Raw genomic sequence first — 23,759 nt, 5'->3', positions numbered from 1 at the left:
AGACCTGCTATGGGAAACAAATCCTTCATATGAAACCCTTATATGTTCTCTGTAAAGAGATTTCCAATACTACATGCTAGTAGTAGGCTAATGACTTGGCTACCTGCACAATGACAGCACACTGGCCCCACTGTAAAAAAGTAACATTCAGATTATAATATAGGTATAAAGGCTAGTAAACCTAAATAATAAACATAAAGGTAGGCTATGTGGTTTGTAAGGGGATTTGTCCTAGTGCTTAGTGAATGAGGTAAAGCTCTACCCACTTCCATTATCCAATCACGTGCTAGCAAAATTGCCATTTTTGTTTCCTTGCATGGGAATGGGTATTCTTTGCAAAGTGTACCTTCCCCACATTCACTAAGCTCTGGGGCAAATTCCCTTGCAAAGTGAACAGCCGATTTACCTTTGATAAATCAACCCCTAATTACCTAACAGGGCACATTTATTATAACAATTTATCGTATTTGTATACTATACACAAAATACTTTTTTCTCTATGGATGTCATCTATAACTTTTCTACACAGTATGGTATTTTTTCTTTTGAAAATCCGATCACTTCATTTTCCCGACTAAATGTGAGCTTAAATAAAGAGATTTCTTAGGTGTATACTGCATAAAAAAGGAAAAAAGGAATGTCTGCAGCAATGCAGCTTTTTTAATATATAGCTTAAGTCAGACTATAAAACGTATAATGAATATGTTGTATATTATTTTCTACCTAGAAGTGCTATTGTTCCTGTCCAGCATATAGGTTTTTATTTGTGTTCTAGGAGATGCAGACAACAGAGAGATTGAGAGTTTTGTTTAGGGCTAGCAAAATTATTCCTTCATTGAGATGATTTGCAGGTGCACTAGAATTAATAGTGATAAATACAGTTCAAGTTTCTTTTCTTATTTCTTATAGAACTGCCAGCTGGCAAATAGGCTTTCATATTCTGTTCACTGTCTGTGTGCAGTGGCTAAGGGTGATCTTTCAGGTAACTTATAAAAGGTGTTAGCAGTATAAAGAAGCAGACTTTGTTATGAGACTTCATCATTTCCTGAGCTGAGGTCAGGGGCTTGACATACTATTTGTGCAGACTGTGCAGATCTGGGAGCTTGGGGCCCATTTATACTTTGAGGACCAGGCATAGATCTGGTTGGTGTTGACTGTCTAATTTCAGTTGAAGATTAGACCTTTACGCCTTTTTGCCTTTACATGTCTATCTATCTATCTATCTATCTATCTATCTATCTATCTATCTATCTATCTATCTATCTATCTATCTATCTATCTATCTATCTATCTATCTATCTATCTATCTATCTATCTATCTATCTATCTATCTATCTATCTATCTATCTATCTATCTATCTATCTATCTATCTATCTATCTATCTATCTATCTATCTATCTATCTATCTATCTATCTATCTATCTATCTTTAAAAGGTGTCTGATGCTAAAAAACTCCAACCACCCGCCCGGCACTTGCAGATAGATAAAACAGTGTTTGATGTATAAAATCACAATTATAAAATATATCCACTAAAAAAATAAATAAAATAGATAGTAAAATCAATCAGTTCAATTTGCAAGTAAAACGCACGTATGCTGCTACCTTGGAGACAGAGGGAGGCGCTCGCTGGAGTTCCGGAACTCGCCGGTCAGCCGCAGGAGCGATACATCCCGTAGTAGGGAGACGCCGGGGCTCGCGGACGGCGAGCAGCGGTACCTTCCAAGTCTCTATTTTACTATGATATGCGTGCAAAGGGTATTTGAAATGTAAGCACATTTATTGAAGGGTGATGGGAATATGGCATATTAATAAAGTTGAAACAGTATTACGCTATGTCCCGCTTCCTGTTGTTTACTTGCAAATTGAACTGAGGAGATACGGAGCCTGGTGGTGATCCCTGGTGGACGGACAGACTCTGGAGACGGTAGACTAACCAGAAGCAAGGGCTCATGCAGCTAATGCATAAAGGCTGTATTTTAAAGGCAATTTGGTGAGTGTCCATTGCATAGGGGAGCACAGTCGGTGTGGTGAAGGCTTTGGTGTACTTTGTGTGGAATCACTGGTGCCTAACATCTGAGGAGGAATTTTGCAGACTGTGGTTAATTCCATTTGATGCGTGGACTATACAATCATTTTAGCAGGTTCTGAACTGCTTCAGAGGCTTATCACTTATACTTGCACACACTAAGGGTGTGTGTATAAGCGCTGCTGAATGTATAATATATTGGACTGAGACGCACAGACTGGGCTATTTTATTATTATACGTTACATTTTGCAAGTTTGATTTACAGCGGCAGCTAGTGTATGCAAATGATGCACATAATTGCATGGTTTACATGATTTTACTACCTATCTATCTATCTTATCTAATCTATCTATCTAATCTATCTATCTAATCTATCTATCTAATCTATCTATCTAATCCATCTATCTAATCTATCTAATCTATCTATCTTTACCATGTGTACATACACAAGTGGTCCACATAGTGAACTTGGTGTTGAGTTATTCTCTTTTAGGTCATTACAGAGGACAGTGGATACTCTTTAGGTCTGGAGGAAAAGAGATTTAACCTTTACATAGGGAAAGGCTTCTTCGTAGTGTAGCACTATCCCAATAGGTGCTGCTGGTAACTGGCATTCTTATTCCATTACAGCCAGGCAACACACATTCTCCGCTTGCATCCAGACACAGGAAGTCAGTTCCCTGGCTTTGTTTTTATGTTTTATTAGGGTTAACAACTCGGATGGGTGAAGGGATTTATGGGATGCCCAAATTGAATCAAGAACAACAACAGGGGTAAACGTCTTTCTCTGTACAAAAAGATCCCTGACTGTTTTCTCTCCTTTCCTCACACAGTCCTTAGTGGATTTTTAGAAGCAAAAGTCCTTTACAGACTCGGAGCTCCCAGCCCCTCTGGAAATAGCACAAAATGTGATGCAAACTGCATGTAGGAGTGTATCCTCTTCCTTGTCTAGAACTAATCCCAGCTACACTGCTTGCAGGCATTATCAGCCCTCCTGACTATTCTAAAGATCTCCCAGGACAAGGTAATAAAGGGTTAAGCACAGCAATGTTCTTTTTGAAAACTTGCTACATTAGGCAGTCTCTCCCCTTGAATGTCCCTGGGTGTGCTGATGTACTCACACAGTCCTCCTTGCTCCTGCTGCTTTTCAGGCAAGATTCCATGTCAAACCACCCTGCTGAATGGATTCCCCCTGAGCCAGCCTGAGCCCAGCCTTGAGCTAGGGTCACCCCTAGACCTATGAGACCCCTTCTAGGCCACCGACAGCCTCCTCAGCACTCCCTCTTTCACCCGAGCTCTAGTTGCTGGGATGACTCATCCACCTTTAAGGGCTGGCTCAGCCACCCTGCCAAGCCCACTGCCTGGGGATTGACCAAGTTCTTCTAAGTATGCAGATCAACCCTCCTGTCCTCCAGGGGGAGGCGCCAGAGACCTGCCTATGTGAGTCATCCAGCCTGACCTGTAATAAACCCTCACCCAGATTCCAGACTTACAATTACCATGAGTCAATACATTTACCTGTACTTAACTTCCAGTACACTATTGGGTCCTACACTAGTAAAAGCTGGGAGAATGTGGAATAGACTCCTTCAAGAACTCTGTCTGGCCAGCTCAGTATATTGTTTTAAAAAGAGTTGGATGCATTCTTTAATGTACAAAATATAACTGGATACTATACTGTAGGTAATAACACCAGGGAGTGTTGGTCTAGGAATATCTGATTGCCTTCTGGGGGATCAGGAAGAAATGTATTTTTCCCCCTTTGGAGCAAATTGGACCATGCTTTATTGGGTTTTATTTATTTATTTATTTATTTATTTATTTATTTATTTATTTTGCCTTCCTATGGATTAATTGTGGATATAGGATTGTGCATATGGTAGTTTTCAATGTATTCTATTTACTTATTTTTTTTCTATTGGTTGAAATAGATGGACTTGTGTCTTTTTTTCACAAGATTAACTATGTAACTATCTATTTATCTCCTACCTATCTATCTGTTTGTTAGATGTTCTTTGCATAGCATGACAGAGTGGGACTGCTAGGTGGGGTGGAACTATTATGGGGAAACCTTTCCAGGCTTGGGGACCCCCTGAAAAATATTTACTATATCTACACTTCACAGAAAATTAGTGTGATGGTCACTGGTCAGAGTTGCTTATTGCTCAAGGAACCCCTAGCAACCTTTAAAGGAACCCTGCTACAGAAAGCATACTCTAAGAAATACTGTAAGATGAGCTAGTGGCTTCCTCATCTGCCTTGTGATAGTGTGGGATACCTGAGCATCCAATCATGAAGCACTGATGCTGTTGCTTGGAATAAAATAGAGTGAGTCATATGCTGCCACGTTTGCATGAAAGGTGGGGTAACCAAGAGAAGTTAAGTAAGCTTCTTTCAGGAGAGTGTAACACCCCTGTCCCATGTCAGCTGCTGGTCTCATTCCAGCATTTCGGTTTTTGCGGAGTTGCATTCTCCCTGTCTGACTGTCCACCTGCAGGGTGTTTGGTATAGACACAGCCTTTGGATGGAGTCCAAACCTGTGTTAATCTTGCCAAGCCCTTAATGTCATGCTTGTGATACTGTTTCAAGCTTCCTTTTCACCTGCCTCATTCCTGTGCCTTGACCTTAACCTTCGATCATGATCCCCTGATGACGTCAGCGCGGCTGACGAAACGTGCGTCGGGACACGTGAGACCGTAGAGTTCCGGTGAGGTGGCGCGCAGATGCGTAAGCGGCGTCCCATCCACCCGATCAGCTTTATTGTACTTCCAGGCGTTGAATAACTGCTTTTGATGTAAGTGCAATTCTATCATTAAACCCCAATATATGACGTTATTACACCATTGGAGTTTTCCTTTGTTCTTTTACATTATGATGCTCGGAGATCCGAAGCTTCTTAAAGGCATCTGGACCAATATCCTTTAAGCAGAGACAGCGCTGAGGAACATTTTGAGCCTATGTGGAGATTAATGCCGGTTTTGACCCCCTATAATTAAGGGGTCATCGTTGTCTGGTAAGAGGTATATTGTCTTACCACTGGGTGGAGGTGTTTTTGGTGAAGGTTCCCATATTACCTAATCTTGCTGCTGAAGACACAGTTTGCACTGAGCACTTTAAGGACTTTTTTGAACCACATGAGTCACCAATGTTCGTTTATTATATATTGTGATAAACAATATCCCATTTGCATTTTAATATTTTAATATACAATATTTATGCACTAAAGCACTTTTTTCAGTGACTGCTAAGCGCAATTTTCACCCTTTGTTCATCACAGTTCACGTTTTACGTTTATTATTGCGGCTCGCAGTGTGGAAGCAATTCCCATAATATATATATATTTACACATATTTATTCACATTTGTGTTGTCAAATATCACTCCATTCGCGCAGGTCTGTTTTGGTTAGCGCCAATTGTTTTACGTACACAACATTGTGTATAAGACCCGGGGGCAACCGAGTACTGATAGGCCTGCTGGCCTTATGGGAAAGGGGGCTGCTATAGGTGAAGAATACAGAGCCAGCTATAGTGCCCGACCACCTTCTCTAGGAGTAGGCATGACACGTCTACTGAGAAAGCCACTAACTCTTGCTTTACTATACATGGGCAAAGCAGGGGTTAACTTTAAGTGCAACAGAGAGGGTGTGGTCTTTAAGGCTATGTTATCTGGAAGGGGTGCACAGATCACAATTACAAAATTCTAACAAGTAAAATTTTAATGCATTTGTATTTTTAAATATGCATTTCTCTTTTCTCTTGGATCTGAGCCCTGAGTGTTTACTGAAGGTAAAACGCTAGATACTTAATTTCAGTTTTGCTATTAGATTCGGTATTAAGTTATAGTGCTAATGAGTTAAGCAGTGACAGTATTATCATTTTTTAATATCAGTAGAAAAAAAACGGAAAGCCGTGTATGAATTTATTTTTGCGCTGGCTGCTATGGGACATGGTGCCCAATATGTAATACATGTGCTTTGTTGTATTTAGAAATTGATGTAGTCATATCATAAACCTAAAAAAATTGGATTGTTTTATTGTTTTACAAAGAGGGTCACAGTTAATATGTTTCACTCTTTCTTTTACTGCGAAATAATAAGAGTAATTTGTGTCTTACACTAACCTTGGTTGTGATATTGATGCTCACTGCAGGATTTTCTTTTTGTTTTGATAAAGAAGCGAGATCTTTTCAAAGCAGATTTTAAAGTTTCATAAAACTGGCGATGAAAACAAGTCCCGCCATCCATCTCGGCTTGACTTTATGATAAAGTTTAGGTGATTTAAAGCTTCTGCATCAAATTGATATTTTCTTCCATGCTAGGTCAACATAAAATACAAATGACATAAAAATGAGCTTTTTATTCTTTTCACTCCTGATTTTTAGAGGGACAGATGAAAACTGTTGGTTTGCAATGAAATAAGAGATTCTTTCCACTCATGATGGTTGCTAAACACAGTCCAAGGTTCTAAATGTAGAGTTGCTGCAAGGACTCCATTGCATTTCTCCATTTGTAATTTATTTCTCTGACACACCTTCCTCTGAAATGATGGCACACTGATTTGTTGATGCTTTAGACTAAAATCAAAGTTCTGAAACTTAAGGCAAAGGAAGATAAAATATCTGATTTACAATTTTATTGTAGTACTTTGCTTTCAATGTGGGGTTTTGCATGCAAGCAATTCCAAAATATGGTACAGGCATAAATAAAATTGGATTTTAAGGGTAAATGGAAGATCTGGTGTATTTTAAGTGAGCTCATATTTTCAAAACTTTTTTGTTTACCTTAATGTTGTTTCTGAGGCAATTTTGGCTTTTTGCTTTTTTTGCTTACATTATATAGTATTAAATTGTTACTAAACCCAGGACCCTGCATTTACTATATCTGGTCTCCCACAGTACACACAACATGGAAATGCAATTATTTTAGTAAATTTAAACTGCTAAATAACTTTTCTGATCATCAGTATATAACTTCTAGTGACTATTTACTTATATCAGTGTCCGGCCGAACACTGGTTAAAGCTTGTTGGAGGAGTTTTAATTCTCCTCTGACTGTCCTATGAGGCTGCATGACCCCTGACTTTTTGTCTGGACAGTGCTAGTTGGCTCTATGCTGATCACATGCACCCTCCCAAGAAAAAATAAATAAACTCTCCAGCAATACACACTAAACTGAGCATGTGCAGAGTGCCCCCAAGGCTCTGTTCTATCAGAAGATGGATTGGGGACTGTAGAATAAGGGGAGGATCAGAGAAACTAGGATCACACAGCCTTTTTACACAATGTGGAGGATTAACCTCCTTAGGTCCACAGTGAGTATAACAAGCATGCTTTACTGAATATACAGACTGATTTTACTGTAATGGGTTTAGTAACACTTTAAGATTTGGTTAATGCCTAACTCTGGGCTACTTTTTTTAATGCCCCCCCCCCCCCCCCCAGCAGCAGTGAGAATAAAGAAATCAGTTTAAACAGGAAAATAATATGTAAAGCTTCTGGTGTCCACCAAAAATAAACCAAAATAAAGGAGTTAAAACAGTGATATTTTGTTCTAGGTTATCAGACTGGTATGGGTTATTGGTCATCTAGTGCTGGTAATACCAGAGTTATGGCTGCAGAGCTCAGCCATAACCCTGTATTATTTTCTTCAACCTACAAATTAAATACAATTCTTGACTAATTAGCTGCTGGATCGCTTTTACAGGCAGCAGAAGAGGGTCTCCTTCTGCTCTCTGTTGCCTCTCTGGGGTCATGGCGGGGGGCCCAGGATCTGATCCGGCGGTTGTGCTGGCTTGCAATAGAAGTGTTTAGGAACTGGATCATCTATGTCACCTCTATGGTCTAGGAGACTGGAAGCAACCAGCATTTTCATCACTTCTGGTTAGGGAAAATGTAAACACTGCCATTTTTTTCTGAACAGCATTAGATCAATGTTATTTTTTTTTTATCTCATGCTTTTAAGAGTAGAGGAGAGATCTGGGGGCAATTTTAAAGAGTGACATGTTAGGTATCTATTTACTCCACGTAACATCTATATTTTACCAAAAAATTTTAAGATATATATTGCATTTTTTCGCTTTAAAATTCATTAAAGTGTATTTTTTCCCCAAAACATTTCATTTGAAAAACCACTGAGCAAATACAGTGTGCCATAAAAAATTGCAACGACCACCATTTTATTCTCTTAGGCATCTACTAAAAACTATGTACCGTATAAAGTTTGGGGATTTTAAGTAACTTATTTTTACAGATTTTTACATGTAAACAAAAAGTGTAATAATAGGCCTGGTCTTCAAGTGTTTAACCTAGGCTAGACTACTTGGGATCAGCTTTTTTTAATTCTTGACAATATATATGTACTTATTAGCATTTGATTTAGTTACGTTGGCATGCCCTATTGGTTAAGGTTAGGTGTACATTTTGTTAATGTGTTAGGTGTAGGTTACCCTAATTTTTTTGTGTTCACATAGTGTGTATGTGTTTTTGATAAATTACAGTCTCTATCATTAAGAAGTCCATCTGAAGTACCTGGTTAATCCTGCCAGTTATCCCTTTTCCTTGTTTAAACTGACCTCATAAAGTGCAGAAGCTGATTTGCTCTTGCATGGTCAGTTTTCAAACTTTGGCTGGCCATTCAGAGGTACAGGATACTGTGCAAAAACACATCATGCCTGTATTGGGTAGTTTGTTCAGCCACCATGGTCCCCGACCAATCACAGCCTGCCTTTGGCACACACCCCCTCCTAATCACAGCCCCAGCTCAAGTACAGCCTGCATCTTGCCTTAGGCTGAACAGACTATGGAATACAGGCACAATGTGTGTCTGCACAGCATCCTGTAACCACCCTCACCCCCCTCCCCCCACGCACACACTCACACACTATCGGTAAGAAGGGATGCATGGTCACAGAGCTTTTTAACTTTCTAAAAAAGGTAAAAAAGAATATTTCTGAACCTAAGCAGAAAGTATTTAAAACAATGTATTTTCAAAACTACTTTAAGTTTAAAAGGTTTAGAAGTCATTAATGCATCATTCTAAAGGAATTTATATGCTTTCTTGTCAATGCTAAATGGTTTTCCCCTTTGTGTCACCCTACAGAAAACTACTGGAATGCAGTCTCCTTCATCGCACCAAACTCTTTCCTTCATTTCTCTACATTCCAAGGAGAAACCAGCGCTGATATTTCCTTTTACTTTAAGACCTCTGCTCCTGATGGAGTATTTGTAGAAAATAGAGGAAACACAGACTTTATAAAGATAGAACTAAAATGTAAGTCTTTTTTTCTTCTTGCTTAATGTGTGTGTGTGTAGTCTGTTAGCACTTCTTATTTTCTTTAACCATACGTATGTAGAGCCAATACTTATCTTTTTGCTTAGGATATAGACAAGAAGGGTAAAATCACTGCCAGTTTTTGTTTGTGTGTGTCGTCCCATTGTGTAGCTTTTTTTATTACTTTCTGTCATTGAGACAATCAGCTGAGACAATAGTCTGCACAACAGGTGTCCCTATTGGAAGATTTATTCTCATTTCCTTTTCTCAGTGACAAATGTCCCATCACTTTCTGTCCCAGTGATAATGGTGACCAGGACACTGTGAGGGTAATTCAACACAACAAGGACACAGGCAGCAACAAAAACCTGGCAGGGTTTTTAACCCTTCCCTACTCTATTTGAAACAAAAAAAAACCTTCATGCATTCTAAGGTAACAAAAACTTTCTGTGTGCAACAGTGCCCCTAATCCTCTCTAAAATGTACTTAGGCCCTATCTCGATCCAGCGATGTGCAGGAGAGCCTCGGTAGTCATTGGCTTCTGCTACTGTCAACCACAGTCAGTAAGCCAATGAGGAGAGAGCAGACATGGGGCCATGCCATGCTCCGGGTGTGAATGGACACACAGAGCAGCGGCTCGGGAGCAAGCTGCTTGCTATGGGGGCACTAGGCAGGAGGAAGGAGACTGGAGTGCCAGAGAGGGACCCGAGGTGAGGAAGATCAGGGCTGCTGTGTGCAAAACCACTGCACAGAGCAGGTAAGTATGTCATTTTTTTAGAAACTAACCTTTAAAGTAAATTAAAGCATTTATTGTTTTTCCCTAATATATTTTGTTAAAGTCCATAACTGCTAAGTGTTCTTAAAATTGTCAAAGCTCTGACCCTACCCCTTCCCACCTCCTGTGCCTACCTATTGCTCAGTGGGGCTGCCCATCATAACAACCACAACCAATAGGTAGGTTCGGTAGGTTGTGGTGAGGAGAAGTTTGGAAATTTTTTAGAGAAAAGTTAAGATTTGCTTTTAACTGAAGCTGCATATGAAACTCCGGAACTAAAGATCTTTTTTAACCTGTGTTTTTTTTTTATGGAAGGCAATCTTTGGCTATAAGAAAAAAAGTGTAGCGCTAATGTCCTTTAAAATTTATGACTGCAAAGTCCATATCATATTCATTCAAAAAGAATGTGTCTCTCCAGGAAAAGGAAGAAATCCACAAAGATAGTGCTCAATTCCCAAATAGTGTGTATCCTTAATGTTGTAAACCACGTGAAGGAGAGCTACCACCAAACAGGTTTAATCAGCCTCTTACCAGATCTCCATGATCCTTGTTACAGGGATCATAGACAGCAGGAAAGCAAATAATATCAGGATGAGACCTCCCAGCTATCCTCTCTCCCATGGGTCCAATGATCCTCTCATGGATTAACAGGCCATGTGAAAAGAACACTCCACATAGTGTAATATTATCACACATGTATTTGTTAAGATTCAGCAAATAGATGGCTACTTACTTTAGCCGATATATAGAGAGCATCTCTGGTAAAGTCCATGCACTTGGTTTAAACTTGGTAACCAACCAAGAAAATGGCCGCTGCGTCCCCCCGTCCGTAGTGGCGTGACGTGCCGCAAGCTCCTCTTATGCGTTTCGTCACACGTTGACGTCGTCAGGGGGTCAATTTTTGGCTATCCATTTTTTTTTCTATCATACGTTTACTTTGGATTATTCAGGTTTGTGACAGGTTTGCTGAAAAAAGATATATATTAGCTACTTGTGTCATATTACTCATAGTTAGTCAGGCTGAAAAAATGACACAAGTCCATCTGGTTCAACCAATAAAAACAAAAAAAACAGTAAAGAAAACCCAACCATACAATCCCATATACACAATCCTATACCCGCAGTATCCTATATACTCAGAATGTCATATTACTCAGAAACTAGTGAAAACAGTAAACCACTATATAACAAAATGTACTGAATAAAGTATTCATCATCATATAGTATCCTACAGTACTATAAATATTGCAGCTATTGGGACAGCAGAGACTTGTTCTCTTTTGCCAAGGTGGAAGAATATGCTTTGGAATCAAATCTTGGTACTTGATGACTATATACTGCCCTGCATTACAGTAGTTCTATGTTCACAGCACACATTTTCATTTTATAGCATCATCATTGTAATAAAAAAACAAACAATAGTTATATTTGACAATCCAATATGAGCGAATGGCCCCGTTTATTGCACCCTAATGGTTCGCTACCAATTTCTTGTTTTTGAGGAAATCACTGAAAACTTAGACATGTTATAATTGGAGCACACAATGTAAACCACAAAAGCTATTTATTTTAATGTTTTTTATACATTTACCATGGCAGAGACATGTAATTTAGGACTTTTGTAAAAACAAGATCAATCATTTTATATATGTCATCTTGAAGCAGGACTTCACCCAAAAGGGGAAGTACTGCTTTTCTGATTGTCTGCCTCCCCTCTTCCCCCACATCTAACATATTTGGCACATATTTTTGTTGGGGGGAGCAGATACTTAGTTTTGACAGGTACTCACTCCCACTACCGGTTGAATCGCTGCAGCGATCCATGCAAAGTTTGGCCCCCTCCTTCCCCCTCACAGCCTTCTGGGACACGACAGGTCACACAATGCTGCAAGACCATTCACAAAGTGCTGCACTGCTCGTACATGTGTAGTGGAAGCCAGCTGTGAAGTCACAAGTCAGCACCTGGACCCAAAGACGGCCAGTTAGCCGGATCGGGTGAGGACAACATTGGATCCCTGGACAGGTAACTGTCCTATTATTAAAAGTCAGCAGCTATAGTATTTGTAGCTGCTAGCTTTTCATTTTTTATTTTAACCGCTTGCCGACCGCCCACAGTATATTTACTGTGGCAGTCAGCCCCTCCTGGGCAAAGCGACGTAGTACTATGTCGCTCGCCCAGGAGCCTGCAGGGGGCGAGTGCGCGCCGCCGGAGGCGCGGTCCCGCCCCCGCTCGTTCACGGGCATCCCTGCGCGAGTGACCGGCGGCTCCGAAGTCCGCCGGCCACTCGCGATCTCCCGCTGGAGAGGGAGAAAGGCAGACGGCTGATGTAAACAAAGCCGCCTGTCATTCTCCCTGATGTAACTGCAGAGATCATACGATCCTGCTATGTAGGATCGTATGTCTCTGTGGTTACATCACAAGCCACGCCCCTTTACAGTTAGAATCACGCCCCTAGGGACACACTTAACCCCTTGGTCACTAATAAAGTTTACCCCTTCCCTGCCAGTGTCATTTTTACAGAAACAGTGCATATGCATAGCACTGATTACTGTAGTAATGTCACTGGTACCCCCAAAAGTGTTAAAAAATGTTAGTCAGGGGTCCGATCTGCTTGCCGCAATGTCGCAGTCCCGCAAAAAAAATCGCAGATCGCCGCCATTACTAGTTTATAAAAAAAACAATAAAAATTAAATAAATCTTTCCCTTAGTTAGTAAACGCAATAACTTTTGCGCAAACCAATCAAAATACGCTTATTGCAATTTTTTTACCAAAAATATGTAGCAGAAAACAAATTGGCCTAAAATGTTAAAAAAATTTGTTTTTTACATTTTTTGGGGGGGAATTTCATATAAGAAAATGTGAAAAATATTGTTATTTTTTCAAAATTTACGCTCTTTTTTTGTTTATAGCCCAAAAAATAAAAATCGCACAGGTGATCAAATACCACCAAAAGAAAGCTCTGTTTGTGGGAAAAAAAGGACGTCAATTTCATTTGGGTACAGCATCGCACTACCGCGCAATTTTCCATTAAAATCACGCAGTGCCGAATCGCAAAATAGGCCCTGGTCTTTGAGCAGGAAAATCCTCCGGGGCTTAAGTGGTTAAGGGTGAAGAGCTGCTTTGTACATGGCAATGTTTTTCTTTAATTTTATGTGGCTAATTATGTGACTAATTACAGCTTACTTTAAAATCTCCTTTCACGGAAGGCTGCCTGTCTGCTGGTCACGACTTTCTGGATGCCCTGCTTGCTTTGCAGCTTCTCCTCTGCTGTTTACTTTCAATTTCTAAGGACTATATATCCCATGGTACCTTGCTTTCTGCAAGTAGCGATTCTTGTACTGACCCAGATCTTGAAACTCCTCCTCTCACTCCCTCTGTAGTTCAGGAGGCAGGGTATCTTTTGTCAAAGTGAGTTTTAAACTTTAAGATTGATCAGATTAACAGAGTAGGCTGGAAATAATTGAAATTCAGTGTGGCAACTAATATATTAATTTTAAATATTAACCATAAATACGCTTTAAATTCAGACTTTTAAGATTATACAAAAAGAAGCAGTGATTGGGTGTTCTGCTAGTTTTTTTTATGGCTAAAAGTATTTTTAAAGTGGAACTACATTTTAACCACTTAAGCCCCGGAAGATTTTACCCCCTTCCTGACCAGGGGTTTTTTTGCAATTTTTTTACTGCGTGATTTTAGCGGACAATTGCGCGGTCGTGCGACGCTGTACCTAAACGAATTTCACGTCCTTATTTTCCCACAAACAGAGCTTTCTTTTGGTGGTATTTGATCACCTGTGCGATTTTTTTGATCATGCGCTATAAACAAAAAAAGAGCGTAAATTTTGCAAAAATAACAATATTTTTCACATTTTTTTTATATGAAATTCCCCAAAAAAATGTAAAAATCAAAATTTTTTAACATTTTCGGCCAATTTGTTTTATGCTACATATGTTTGTAAAAAAAATCGCAAAAAGCGTATTTTGATTGGTTTATGCAAAAGTTATTGCGTTTACTAACAAAGGGAAAGATTTTTGTCATTTTTGGTGTTTTTTTTTAACGAGTAATGGCGGCGATCTGCGATTTTTTTTGAGGGACTGCGACATTGCAGCGGACAGATCGGACCCTTGACTGACATTTTTGACACTTTTGGGGTTACCAGTGACATTACTGCAGTAATCAGTGCTATACATATGCACTGTTACTGTAAAAATGACACTGGCAGGGAAGGGGTTAACTGTATTGGAGAGGGAGGGGTTAAGTGTGTCCTAGGGGCGTGTTTCTAACTGTGATGGGACATGTCTACTATTGTAAAAACAGAGATCAACGGTTCTACATAGTAGAACCGTCTGATCTCCATTTTTACACAGGGGAGAATGACAGGCGGCTTGTTTACATAAGCCACCCGCCTTTCTCCCTCTCTACCGACGATCGTAGTGTGACCGGCGGACATCGGGTCCGCCGGTCACACGCGCGGACTCCTCAGCGAACGAGCTGGGGCGGGCGCGCGCTCTCCCGCTATTGGCTCACAAACCGGTCACAGGCTAGTGACGTATATATACCGGGCCGGGGCTGACCGCCGCAGTATATCTACTTGCGGCGGTCGGCAAGCGGTTAAAAGGCTAGCTGAGGCAAAGAACTAGTCACAAGTATTGTCTGTGCTCTCCCTCTTCATAACTAATATTTCCCAATTATTAACTTGCTATGTCTTGTTCTGCAGTGTGTCTATATGGAGGCAGCCATCTTGGTAGGTAGAGGTAGGATTTTGCTTCAGCAAGGAGTACTGTAGGCACAGCTATGCCTAGGCAAATTCACATACCAGAAAGTCCCCTGCTGTTTTTCACGTAATAAGGTTCATTGTTTAGGGTACTGCTTAGGCACAGTTAACATTTCTAAATGTTCCCTATGACATGGCAAATCTTCATTTTTAGAGTTCAGGTCCACTTTAATATGATGGTGGTATATTATCTTGAGATATTTGTACTTTCAATGTTAAAACAAAGATAGGTCAAAACAAAGTTATTTTAGGAAGCATGTCTTCTAAATTGGTGCCTGCAGCATTGGCACCTAAGTCAGCTTAGCATGGTACTCCCTCTGCAGCTTCACCCTCGTTAACATCTACAGAACAGTTAGTGAATAGCAAATGTCACACGGCAAGGTTTTTATACACCTTAGTAATCCTGGGATGCAGAATTACTTTTGGGCATCTAACTTTAATGGAATGCTAAAAATGTTGGCTGGCACACACTGAGCTTTTCAAAGACCTTTTATCGAATAATTTAACTAGATTTTATCTGCTATTATGTATCGTGCCAATATGTATAGTAAAAGCTTATTTCCCTGAAAACTGTAATCATAAGAATGAATTGACCTTTTGCGTCAAACCGGAATCTTTTATCAGCCACAAGAAATTGAAGAAAAACATTGCCATGTACATTAAGAATGACATATACAGCATTACTGATCTTGTTTTTACATAATCCCTAAATTATGAGTCTCTGCCTCGTTAAATATTTTGGGGTATGTAGCTTTGGTAGTTTACAATGTGTGCTTCAGCTGTAAATTTTCTAAGTTCATTTTCAATGATTTCCCCAAAACCAAATAATTGGTAGCAAACCCCTGAGGCTCAGGTAATGGGACTATTAAAGTGCTTTTAAAGTCTAGGTGTTTTTTTTACCTTAAAGTATAACTAAAGGCAAAACTTTTTTTTAGTATTGGACAGAGTGGAGAGGGATTAGAACACCTGTCAGTTTTTATTGCGGTCTGTGCCCCGGTTAGGGAGATCCACCCTCTGTTTGTCCTGTTCACCATTATCATTGAAAGTGAAAGTAAAATAAAATCCCAAATTTTGGGTTGTCGCCAGAAAAGTAATAGAGGGGAAATCTTCCAATGGGGACACTAGTACTGGTGACCTGGGAGCCCCCAATGAATTCTTTAATTTTCATGGATTGCCTCTCACTTCCTGTTTGGCTACAGAAAAAGAAGTGAAGATAAATCTCCGCAATGATAGAAAATATAAATAAAAAAATAAATTAAAAAAAAAAAAAAAAAGGTTTTGCCTGTAGTTCTACTTTTTTTTTGCGATATTTTTAAAAACCTGGATTTTAATAAGAGTTTTTGTTTGTATATGTGCATTGTACTATAGCAGATCTACGTACAGTAGAAGTCTGATAGCATTTTTTATTCTCCCCCAAACACTTACCTGAGTCCTCTATTGATCCAACAGTGTGCTTGGGTGCAGCTCTTCTGTTTCCTGTTCCTGCTCTCACATGCTACACTGAGAGAAGTTGGAGCAATTGGAGTTAAATCCTGTATGAAGGGAGTGGGGGGAAATGGCAAGCCGTGCTGTGTATGTCTATGGGCACGCACCTGCACAGGTGACCCCCGTAGCGCATAGATTGCTATAGAGTCACTCTTAAGAAGAAGAAGGGTGATGGGATACCCAAAGAAGAGCTAAGGGACAGTATTGTTGCACAGAGCAGGTAAGTATAAACTCTTTTTTGTTTTAATAAAAAATAAAATTGCCTATGCATAACCTTAAACCTCTACACTAATCCTAACCTCAAGGCTAATCTTAATAACTTCCTTTAAATGTACTTGAAGGAAACCATTGGAGCTGCCACTGCTGATTTTTTTTTTTTTTTTTTTTTTGTGGGTGCAAGCTCCGAGTTTGTTACCTTTGCCCTTGCTTCACTTCTCAGTATGTCACCAACCTTTAACAAATATGCAGCCAGTGAAGTGTTGGCACGCCTAACCTGCATACTCATTGCCAGTCAATGCCTCGCTAAGAATTTATTTTGGCATAAGTTGTCAGGATGTTTGAATGATTATTTGAGTCAGTAATATCAATTATTTAATCAACTGATGAATGGCAGTGCCTCCAATATAAAAATAAGTTATAAATATAGTTATGCTAGCCAATAATCCTGAAATGTGTATGCAAATGCTCTATGCAAATATTCTTTTAAGCACAAAAAAATGTGTGAAAGTATGGACTATGATAGTAGGAAAAAAATAGGATTTACTTATTAAATTTGTTACTAAATTAAAGTGTTACTAAACCCACAACAGTAAAATCAGTCTGTATGTGCAGTAAAGCATGCTTGTTATACTCACTGTGAAACCTAAGGGGATAATCGTGAGCATTGTGTAAAAAGGCTGTTTGGTCCTGTCTTTCCTTATCCTCCTCTTTTCCCACTGTCCCCAATCCATCTTCTGGTAGAAAAGAGCCTTGGGGACACTCTGCACATGCTCAGTTTGGTGTGTATTGCTAGAGAGTTTTTTTTTTCTTGGGAAGATGCATGTGATCAGCACAGGGCCAATCAGCACTGTCCAGACAGAGGGTCAGGGGTCCTGCAACCTTATAGGACAGTCATAGAGTAAAATGAAAACTCCTCCTATAAGCTTCAACCAGACGCTGATACAAGTCATAAGTTTGCTATATACTGCTAATGACGAAAGGTATTTAGCAGTTTATATTTACTAAAATAATTGCATTTCCATGTTCTGTGTACTGTGCGCCAGATATAGCGAATGCAGGGTGCTGGGTTTAGTAACACTTTAAGTCACTAACAACACACATATCAGTAAAACTGATAATATACCACAGATACTGAACTTTATTTTTGACAATGAATCCCTCAATTTATATGACTAAAGCATAAATTTAGATGCTGGGGAACTACCAGAATTGAGATGGAACAGATTTAATCCAGTCTCACTCTGAGCTTCCATTTTTATTCTCCCAAAAATTAGGGATCATTTGAAAGGGTGTAGTTTGCAATAATTATCCACCTGTAATTGGAGAAAAATGTTACCAATTAACTACTTGTTTGCCTAGACAAAAGCTTAATTTGTCCACCAGATGGCACTCTGAGACTATAAATCCCTTTTTTAAGTTTCCTGGGAAGAGAATGCATTTATTGGTTTCAATTTTTATAAGATAAACCAATTGTATCCTTAGATTAATCCCAACATGTAATTGTACTGTATTTAGAGAATTTATAAATATATCCCTTCAAGGTGTTTGTTGCATTTATGATTTTTTATTTTTTTTTTAAATGGCATATAATAAAAATTAAAACCTTGACTAAAGAGATATATTTTCATCCAGCGATCAATGTTAAAATATTAATTATACTCCTAAAATATTTTGTACACACTTATACTATTACCATGATACTTCTGAGAATGTATAGATTATGAAACACATATTTCTTATTGCAATGAATCCAGGAAAAACACAGACCTACTAGTCTTCTCTTAATTATGACTGAATCTCTTTAGATAATATGATATCTTGTATAGATATCAATACATTTAAAATGGTCATAATATATTAACCTTAGGATTCGCAATACGGTCAATGAGATTGAATTATTTTGTTTTAATAATATTGAAATCCACATTCATCTGTTGAGAAATTTCAGGCAGTTAATACAGTTATTTATCACTTGTGTACCTTTCCTTGGAGACAATGGCCAGCTGAATAAACAGGTTCAGGTTTGTTTCTGGCTAGTTTGGGTAAAAAGAAAGTTGGATATTTTATGTTTTCCCTATATAACACTGGTTAGTGCTTGCTTTCAGGTATTTAAGGTCTTTTAAACATAGAAGAGTACTCTTATTTAAATTTGAGTCTTCTCTTATTCACGTTGTTTGTTGTCCAGAGGCAGATCCATTGCCCATGGATTGAATGTGCCCTTACAACGTATTGCTTTGTACACAACTTCAATAAACTGTGATGCATTAGAACTTTGGCTTATTTGAAGCCTCCCAGTTTTTCTCTCAATCCATGTTTCATATTTCAAAATCAGAGTAACCGTATGTCATCAATTTTTATTCATAGAGGCTGTGACAAAGTCAATCACACACAATTAAGGGAATTTTTAAATAAAGTCACCTTTTTTTTACCTAGCTGAGGAGCTTCCAACTCTAGGTGCAATCACCAGCTCTTCATACTAGTTATGGAACAATAAAATGCACAAGAAGTAAGCAGAATATAAAGAAAATAAAATGATTTGTGTGTATATTGTAGAATAAGTGATGTGTGTTGCAATGGGTCAGTTGACTCAAACACTAAAACATCAATATGCGCATATATTGAAATGATATAGATAAAAAGAGGAAATTGCTTAGCTGTGGATAAAAGATTGCCCAAACTGCCAAGAGCCCCACATGTCTGTTCTAGCAATTGGCTATGATAACCACCGACACATACTGTTTTCTTAATTATTGCCAGTATGAAGAGTCTGGATATTTGGGCACTACCTCTTACAGGAAGCAGGTGTTTCATGCTCTTAACTAATCACAACTGATAATTAAACTTTTGCCCTTACAAGGCAAATAATGTAGCATAATAAATGAGGAAAACAACTTAATCAAGGAAGCTTAATTATATGATGTAAAATTATGTATAATATATGATAATTTATTCATTTTTACATTTCTTTTTCCTCATTGCTAACCATGGTTATTGCCCTTGATAGTTTATATAATATCCATATTGAGCGTAGCAAGATCTCTTGTTAAGCATTAACTGTTTTGATTCCATTATAATATAACATATGGGAAATATTAGAAATAAGCCAGTCACAGATGCCATACGATATATATTACTCTTAGAAGTCAACTGCAGACAGCTATCCCAATACTGTCAGTGGTCTTTTCTTCCCACATGGACAGTTGCAAATTAAAAGTGGGAGCACAGTTCTGTTAAGTCTCTAATGATAAAGTGATTAAATCTGTACAACTCTAGATCCCTATGGCAGTGATGTGTGCACTAAACTTTATGTTCTTTAAATTGGTAATGTGTATGGCTTTGGAGGTAAGACAGTGAAATAGTGGGAAACTAATGCATTCAGAGGCAAGTCTTTTTTTTTAACGTATTTTAGTATTTCTGTGTGTGGTGACATGGAAAGAACAATAACGTAGCCAAAAAACAAAAAAATGTCAAAGTACCACTAAATGAACTACCACAGAGGACCCAATATTAACACTTAATTACTTTAACAAAATATAATTAGCTCACAGCCATAAAGTTAAAAACAGCTTTTTATTACATAAACAAACAACAATTAAAAAAATATATTTTTAGCTCTATTTGTGTATGTAATAAAGAGGTGTTTTTCAATTGAATATTTAAAAGGGGGGGGGGTCGTTGGTTCTTTCAGATATTTTTGATTTTGTGGTGTAAGTGCATAGGGAGAAAATGCAATCTTTTGTTAACCACTTCAATACCGGGCACTTTTCCCCCTTCCCGCCCAGGCCAATTTATAGCTTTTAGCGCTGTTGCGTTTTGAATGACAATTGCGCGGTCATGCAACACTATACCTAAAGCAAATTTATGTAATTTTTTCCCCACACATAGAGCTTTCTTTTGGTGGTATTTGATCACCTCTGGGTTTTTTTCCTTTTTGCTAAACAAATAAAAAAAGACTGAAAAGTCTGAAAAAAAAAACATTTTTTTTGTTTTTGTTATACAATTTGGTAAATAGATATGTTTTTCCTGCACTGATGAGCGCTGATGAGGGCGAACTGACAGGCACTGATGAGCAGGCACTGATGGGGTGGCACTGATGGGGTGGCACTGATGGGGTGGCACTAATATGCGGCACTGATAGGCAGCACTGATGGGCATTGATATGTGGCACTGATAGGTAGAACTGATATGCAGCATTGGTGGGCACTGATAGGCGGCAGTGCTGGGCACTGATAGGTGGCATTGATGGGCACTGATAGGCAGCACTGATGGGCACTGATAGGCAGAACTGATGGGCACTGATGGGCACTGATAGGTGGCACTGATAGGTGCCACTGATCGGCACTGATAGGCGGCACTGATGGGCAATAATGGGCACTGGTGGGCGGCACTGATAGATGGCAATGATGGGCACTGGTGGGCAGCACTGATGGGGAGGGCACTGGCGGGCAGCACTGATGGGAAGGTCACTGGTGGGCTCCCTGAGCCCTGATTGCCATCCCTGGTGGCCATGGTGGGCATCCCTGGGGTCATGGGTGGGGCATCCCTTGTGGTTCTAGTGGCACCCCCCCCAAGGGTCTGCACTGGTAATCAATGCTCTGATTACCAGCGGAGACCCCCCCCCCTCAGGAGAGCCGCAGATCGGCTCTCCTCTACTCCTGCCTGTCAGGCACGAACTGAGGAAAGCCGATCAACGACACTTCCTTTTTACTATGTGACTAGCTGGGATTGGACACAGCTGGTCACATGGTAAAGAGCCTACGTCAGTAGGCTCTTTACCGAGATCGGAGATGTGGAGTGTCAGAGTGACACACCGCATCACCGATTGCCGCTCTGCGCGCTCCCCGGGGGCACGCAGAGCGCATTATCCTGCCTCCGTCATATGACATCTGGTCAGGATAATGCAACCAGTTTCCCGCCGTCAATCGCCTATAGGGCAGGCGGGAAGTGGTTAAATAAACTTGTCATAAAGTTTGGGTACTGTCTTTGTTTCTTTTTTTCTTGAATAGGCTGCTAGATCCCAAGCTTGCATGCCTCTTGTATGGCTTTACTATTTCAGCAGGATATTGACCAGGAACAAACACTGTACCCTTAAAGTCAGAAGGCACAACCTTCATACCTGTTATAGGCCAGTGACTTCCCTAATGTATAACTAAAGGCAAAACTTTTTTTGTTAGTTTTGGATGGAGTGGAGAGGAATTAGAACATCTATTTACTGCTGTAGAACAGTATTTATTGCGGTCTGTGCCCCCCTTAGAGAGACTCATCCTCTTTATTTGTCCTGGTTACTATTATCATTGAAAATAAAAGTAAAAGTAAATAAGAATCCCAAATTTTGGGTTGTCACCAGAAGGGTAATAGTGGGAATATCTTCCAATGGGGACACTAGTTCTGGTGACCTCAGGGTCCCAAGGAATTCCCTTATTTTGCAGGGTTTTCCTCTCACTTTCTGTTTGGCTATGAGACAGGAAGTGAAGGGAAATCTCTGCAATGGGACACGGGTGGTGAAAAAAAATCTGACAGGGGTTATAACCCTCACTTACTTTATCCAAAATGAAAAAAATAAAAAAGTTTTGCCCATAGTTCTAATTTAACAATTATTGACACATTTTTTTTATGGAAGTAGATTTTAGGAAAACCTGCTTCTACTTTAGCAGTGCACCTATAAAAATGATTGCTACGTTTGGACTCAGTCCACGAAGGTAGTTTTTACAACAAACAATTGACGCTGTTGGGTTTAGACATAAAAAAAGCAGCTGATATCTTGAAGCTACATGTTGACAGCTCTACAGGGATTTGGCATCACTGGTTATTTTTTAAATACTCTAAAATCTCAGACTCTGCAGTCACATATTTAAAGCTCCAAGCTTGAAATCCTAAATCCCATATATTTATGAAGGAATGAGACTGTGGGCATCCTATGTCTCTGGACTTATTTGATGTCATTCACTATACAAACAGCCTTGACATTTCTGGCCTAACATGCATTTGGAAGAATAGTAAGCTCTTCTGAGTAGGGCCCTCTTAATCCTCTAGTATTTTGATTGTATTTTACCTGTATTGTCTCCCTTTTAATTGTGTAAAGCGCTGCAAAAACTGTTGGCACTATATAAATCCTGTATAATAATAATAATAGTAAATTACCCACTCCACTTACAAACCCCCAAGTTTTTCCTTTCACATTTCATTGATGTTTTGCTACTCCTTACCCCCATGAAGAAAATTATTTATTGTGCACAAGTTAAATTTATGTACGATGTCTTAGACTCTTGAAGATAAAAAAATATATATATAATTTTTTTTTTTATTGTTTATACTCTTTCCAGCAAACACCGAAGTGTCATTCTCATTTGATGTTGGAAATGGCCCTGTGGAGCTTATTGTTACCTCTCCCACTCCACTGAATGATGACCAATGGCATCGGGTCAGAGCAGAGAGAAATGTCAAAGAAGCCAGATTGCAGGTCGATCAGCTCCAACCACAGATTCGCAAAGCACCCACTCATGGTCACACGCGGCTTGAGCTCACCAGCCAGTTCTATGTTGGTAAGAAAATCTGTCATTTTGGAATTTTGAAATCAGTGTATTATAAGTCTACTGATATAAATTTAGAATGACATATTTGTGTTGTGTATTATAAGTCTACTGATATAAATTTATTTGTGTTTTGTCCTATCATGTTCAGTGAAATGTGTGAAAAATGTTTCTTTAGCGTACTTTTTTTTCCAAAGTTTCCTGGACAGCTCAGTACCAATGACAGGATATAACTGTAATTTTACTGGTTAGAGCAAATGATGCCACAAATTGGGGAAGGCTTTCAATAGATTTCACCCATAGTGACCATCACTATTGTTTGTAAAAAAAAAAAAAAAAACACTACTACTTGTTTTTTTTTTTTTTTTGGTTACATACTCATGTATGCTTTATAAAAAAGATGTGCATGTATATTTTCAAAATGCTATAGGGACCTATGCAATTGATAACAGTGATAGTTTATAATCTAGATTTAACTATCACTGTTAATAATCTAATACATAATTAGATGGATTGTAATTTAACAATTTAAAATATTTTCAGAGATCCAATCCCATACCATCATCATTTGATTCCCTATATCGCAAGTTAAGAACTCCTGACTTAGAATATTTGTTTCATTTAAAGTGGAACTAAGGGCAAATTAAAAACTAACATACACAATGCAGTCTCTCA

At 39.0% G+C, this 23,759-nt stretch overlaps 1 protein-coding gene across 1 annotated transcript in view; it reads left to right on the top strand.

Moving 5' to 3' along the window:
* Positions 1 to 23,759, top strand: part of CNTNAP2 (contactin associated protein 2) — a 2,507,009-nt gene that overhangs the window by 2,302,274 nt on the left and 180,976 nt on the right. The window contains exons 16-17 of the mRNA XM_082257542.1: positions 9,129 to 9,299; positions 22,878 to 23,096. Of these exons, the coding sequence (XP_082113668.1) occupies positions 9,129 to 9,299; positions 22,878 to 23,096 (390 nt within the window). The remainder of the gene's footprint in view (positions 1 to 9,128; positions 9,300 to 22,877; positions 23,097 to 23,759) is intronic.

This window comes from Pelophylax lessonae (assembly GCF_965119305.1).
Source record: "Pelophylax lessonae genome assembly, chromosome: 5".
NCBI classification, from domain to species: Eukaryota; Metazoa; Chordata; class Amphibia; order Anura; family Ranidae; genus Pelophylax; species Pelophylax lessonae.
The sequence above is the reverse complement of the archived record's forward strand: the minus strand, read 5'-3'. Positions and strand labels throughout refer to the sequence as shown.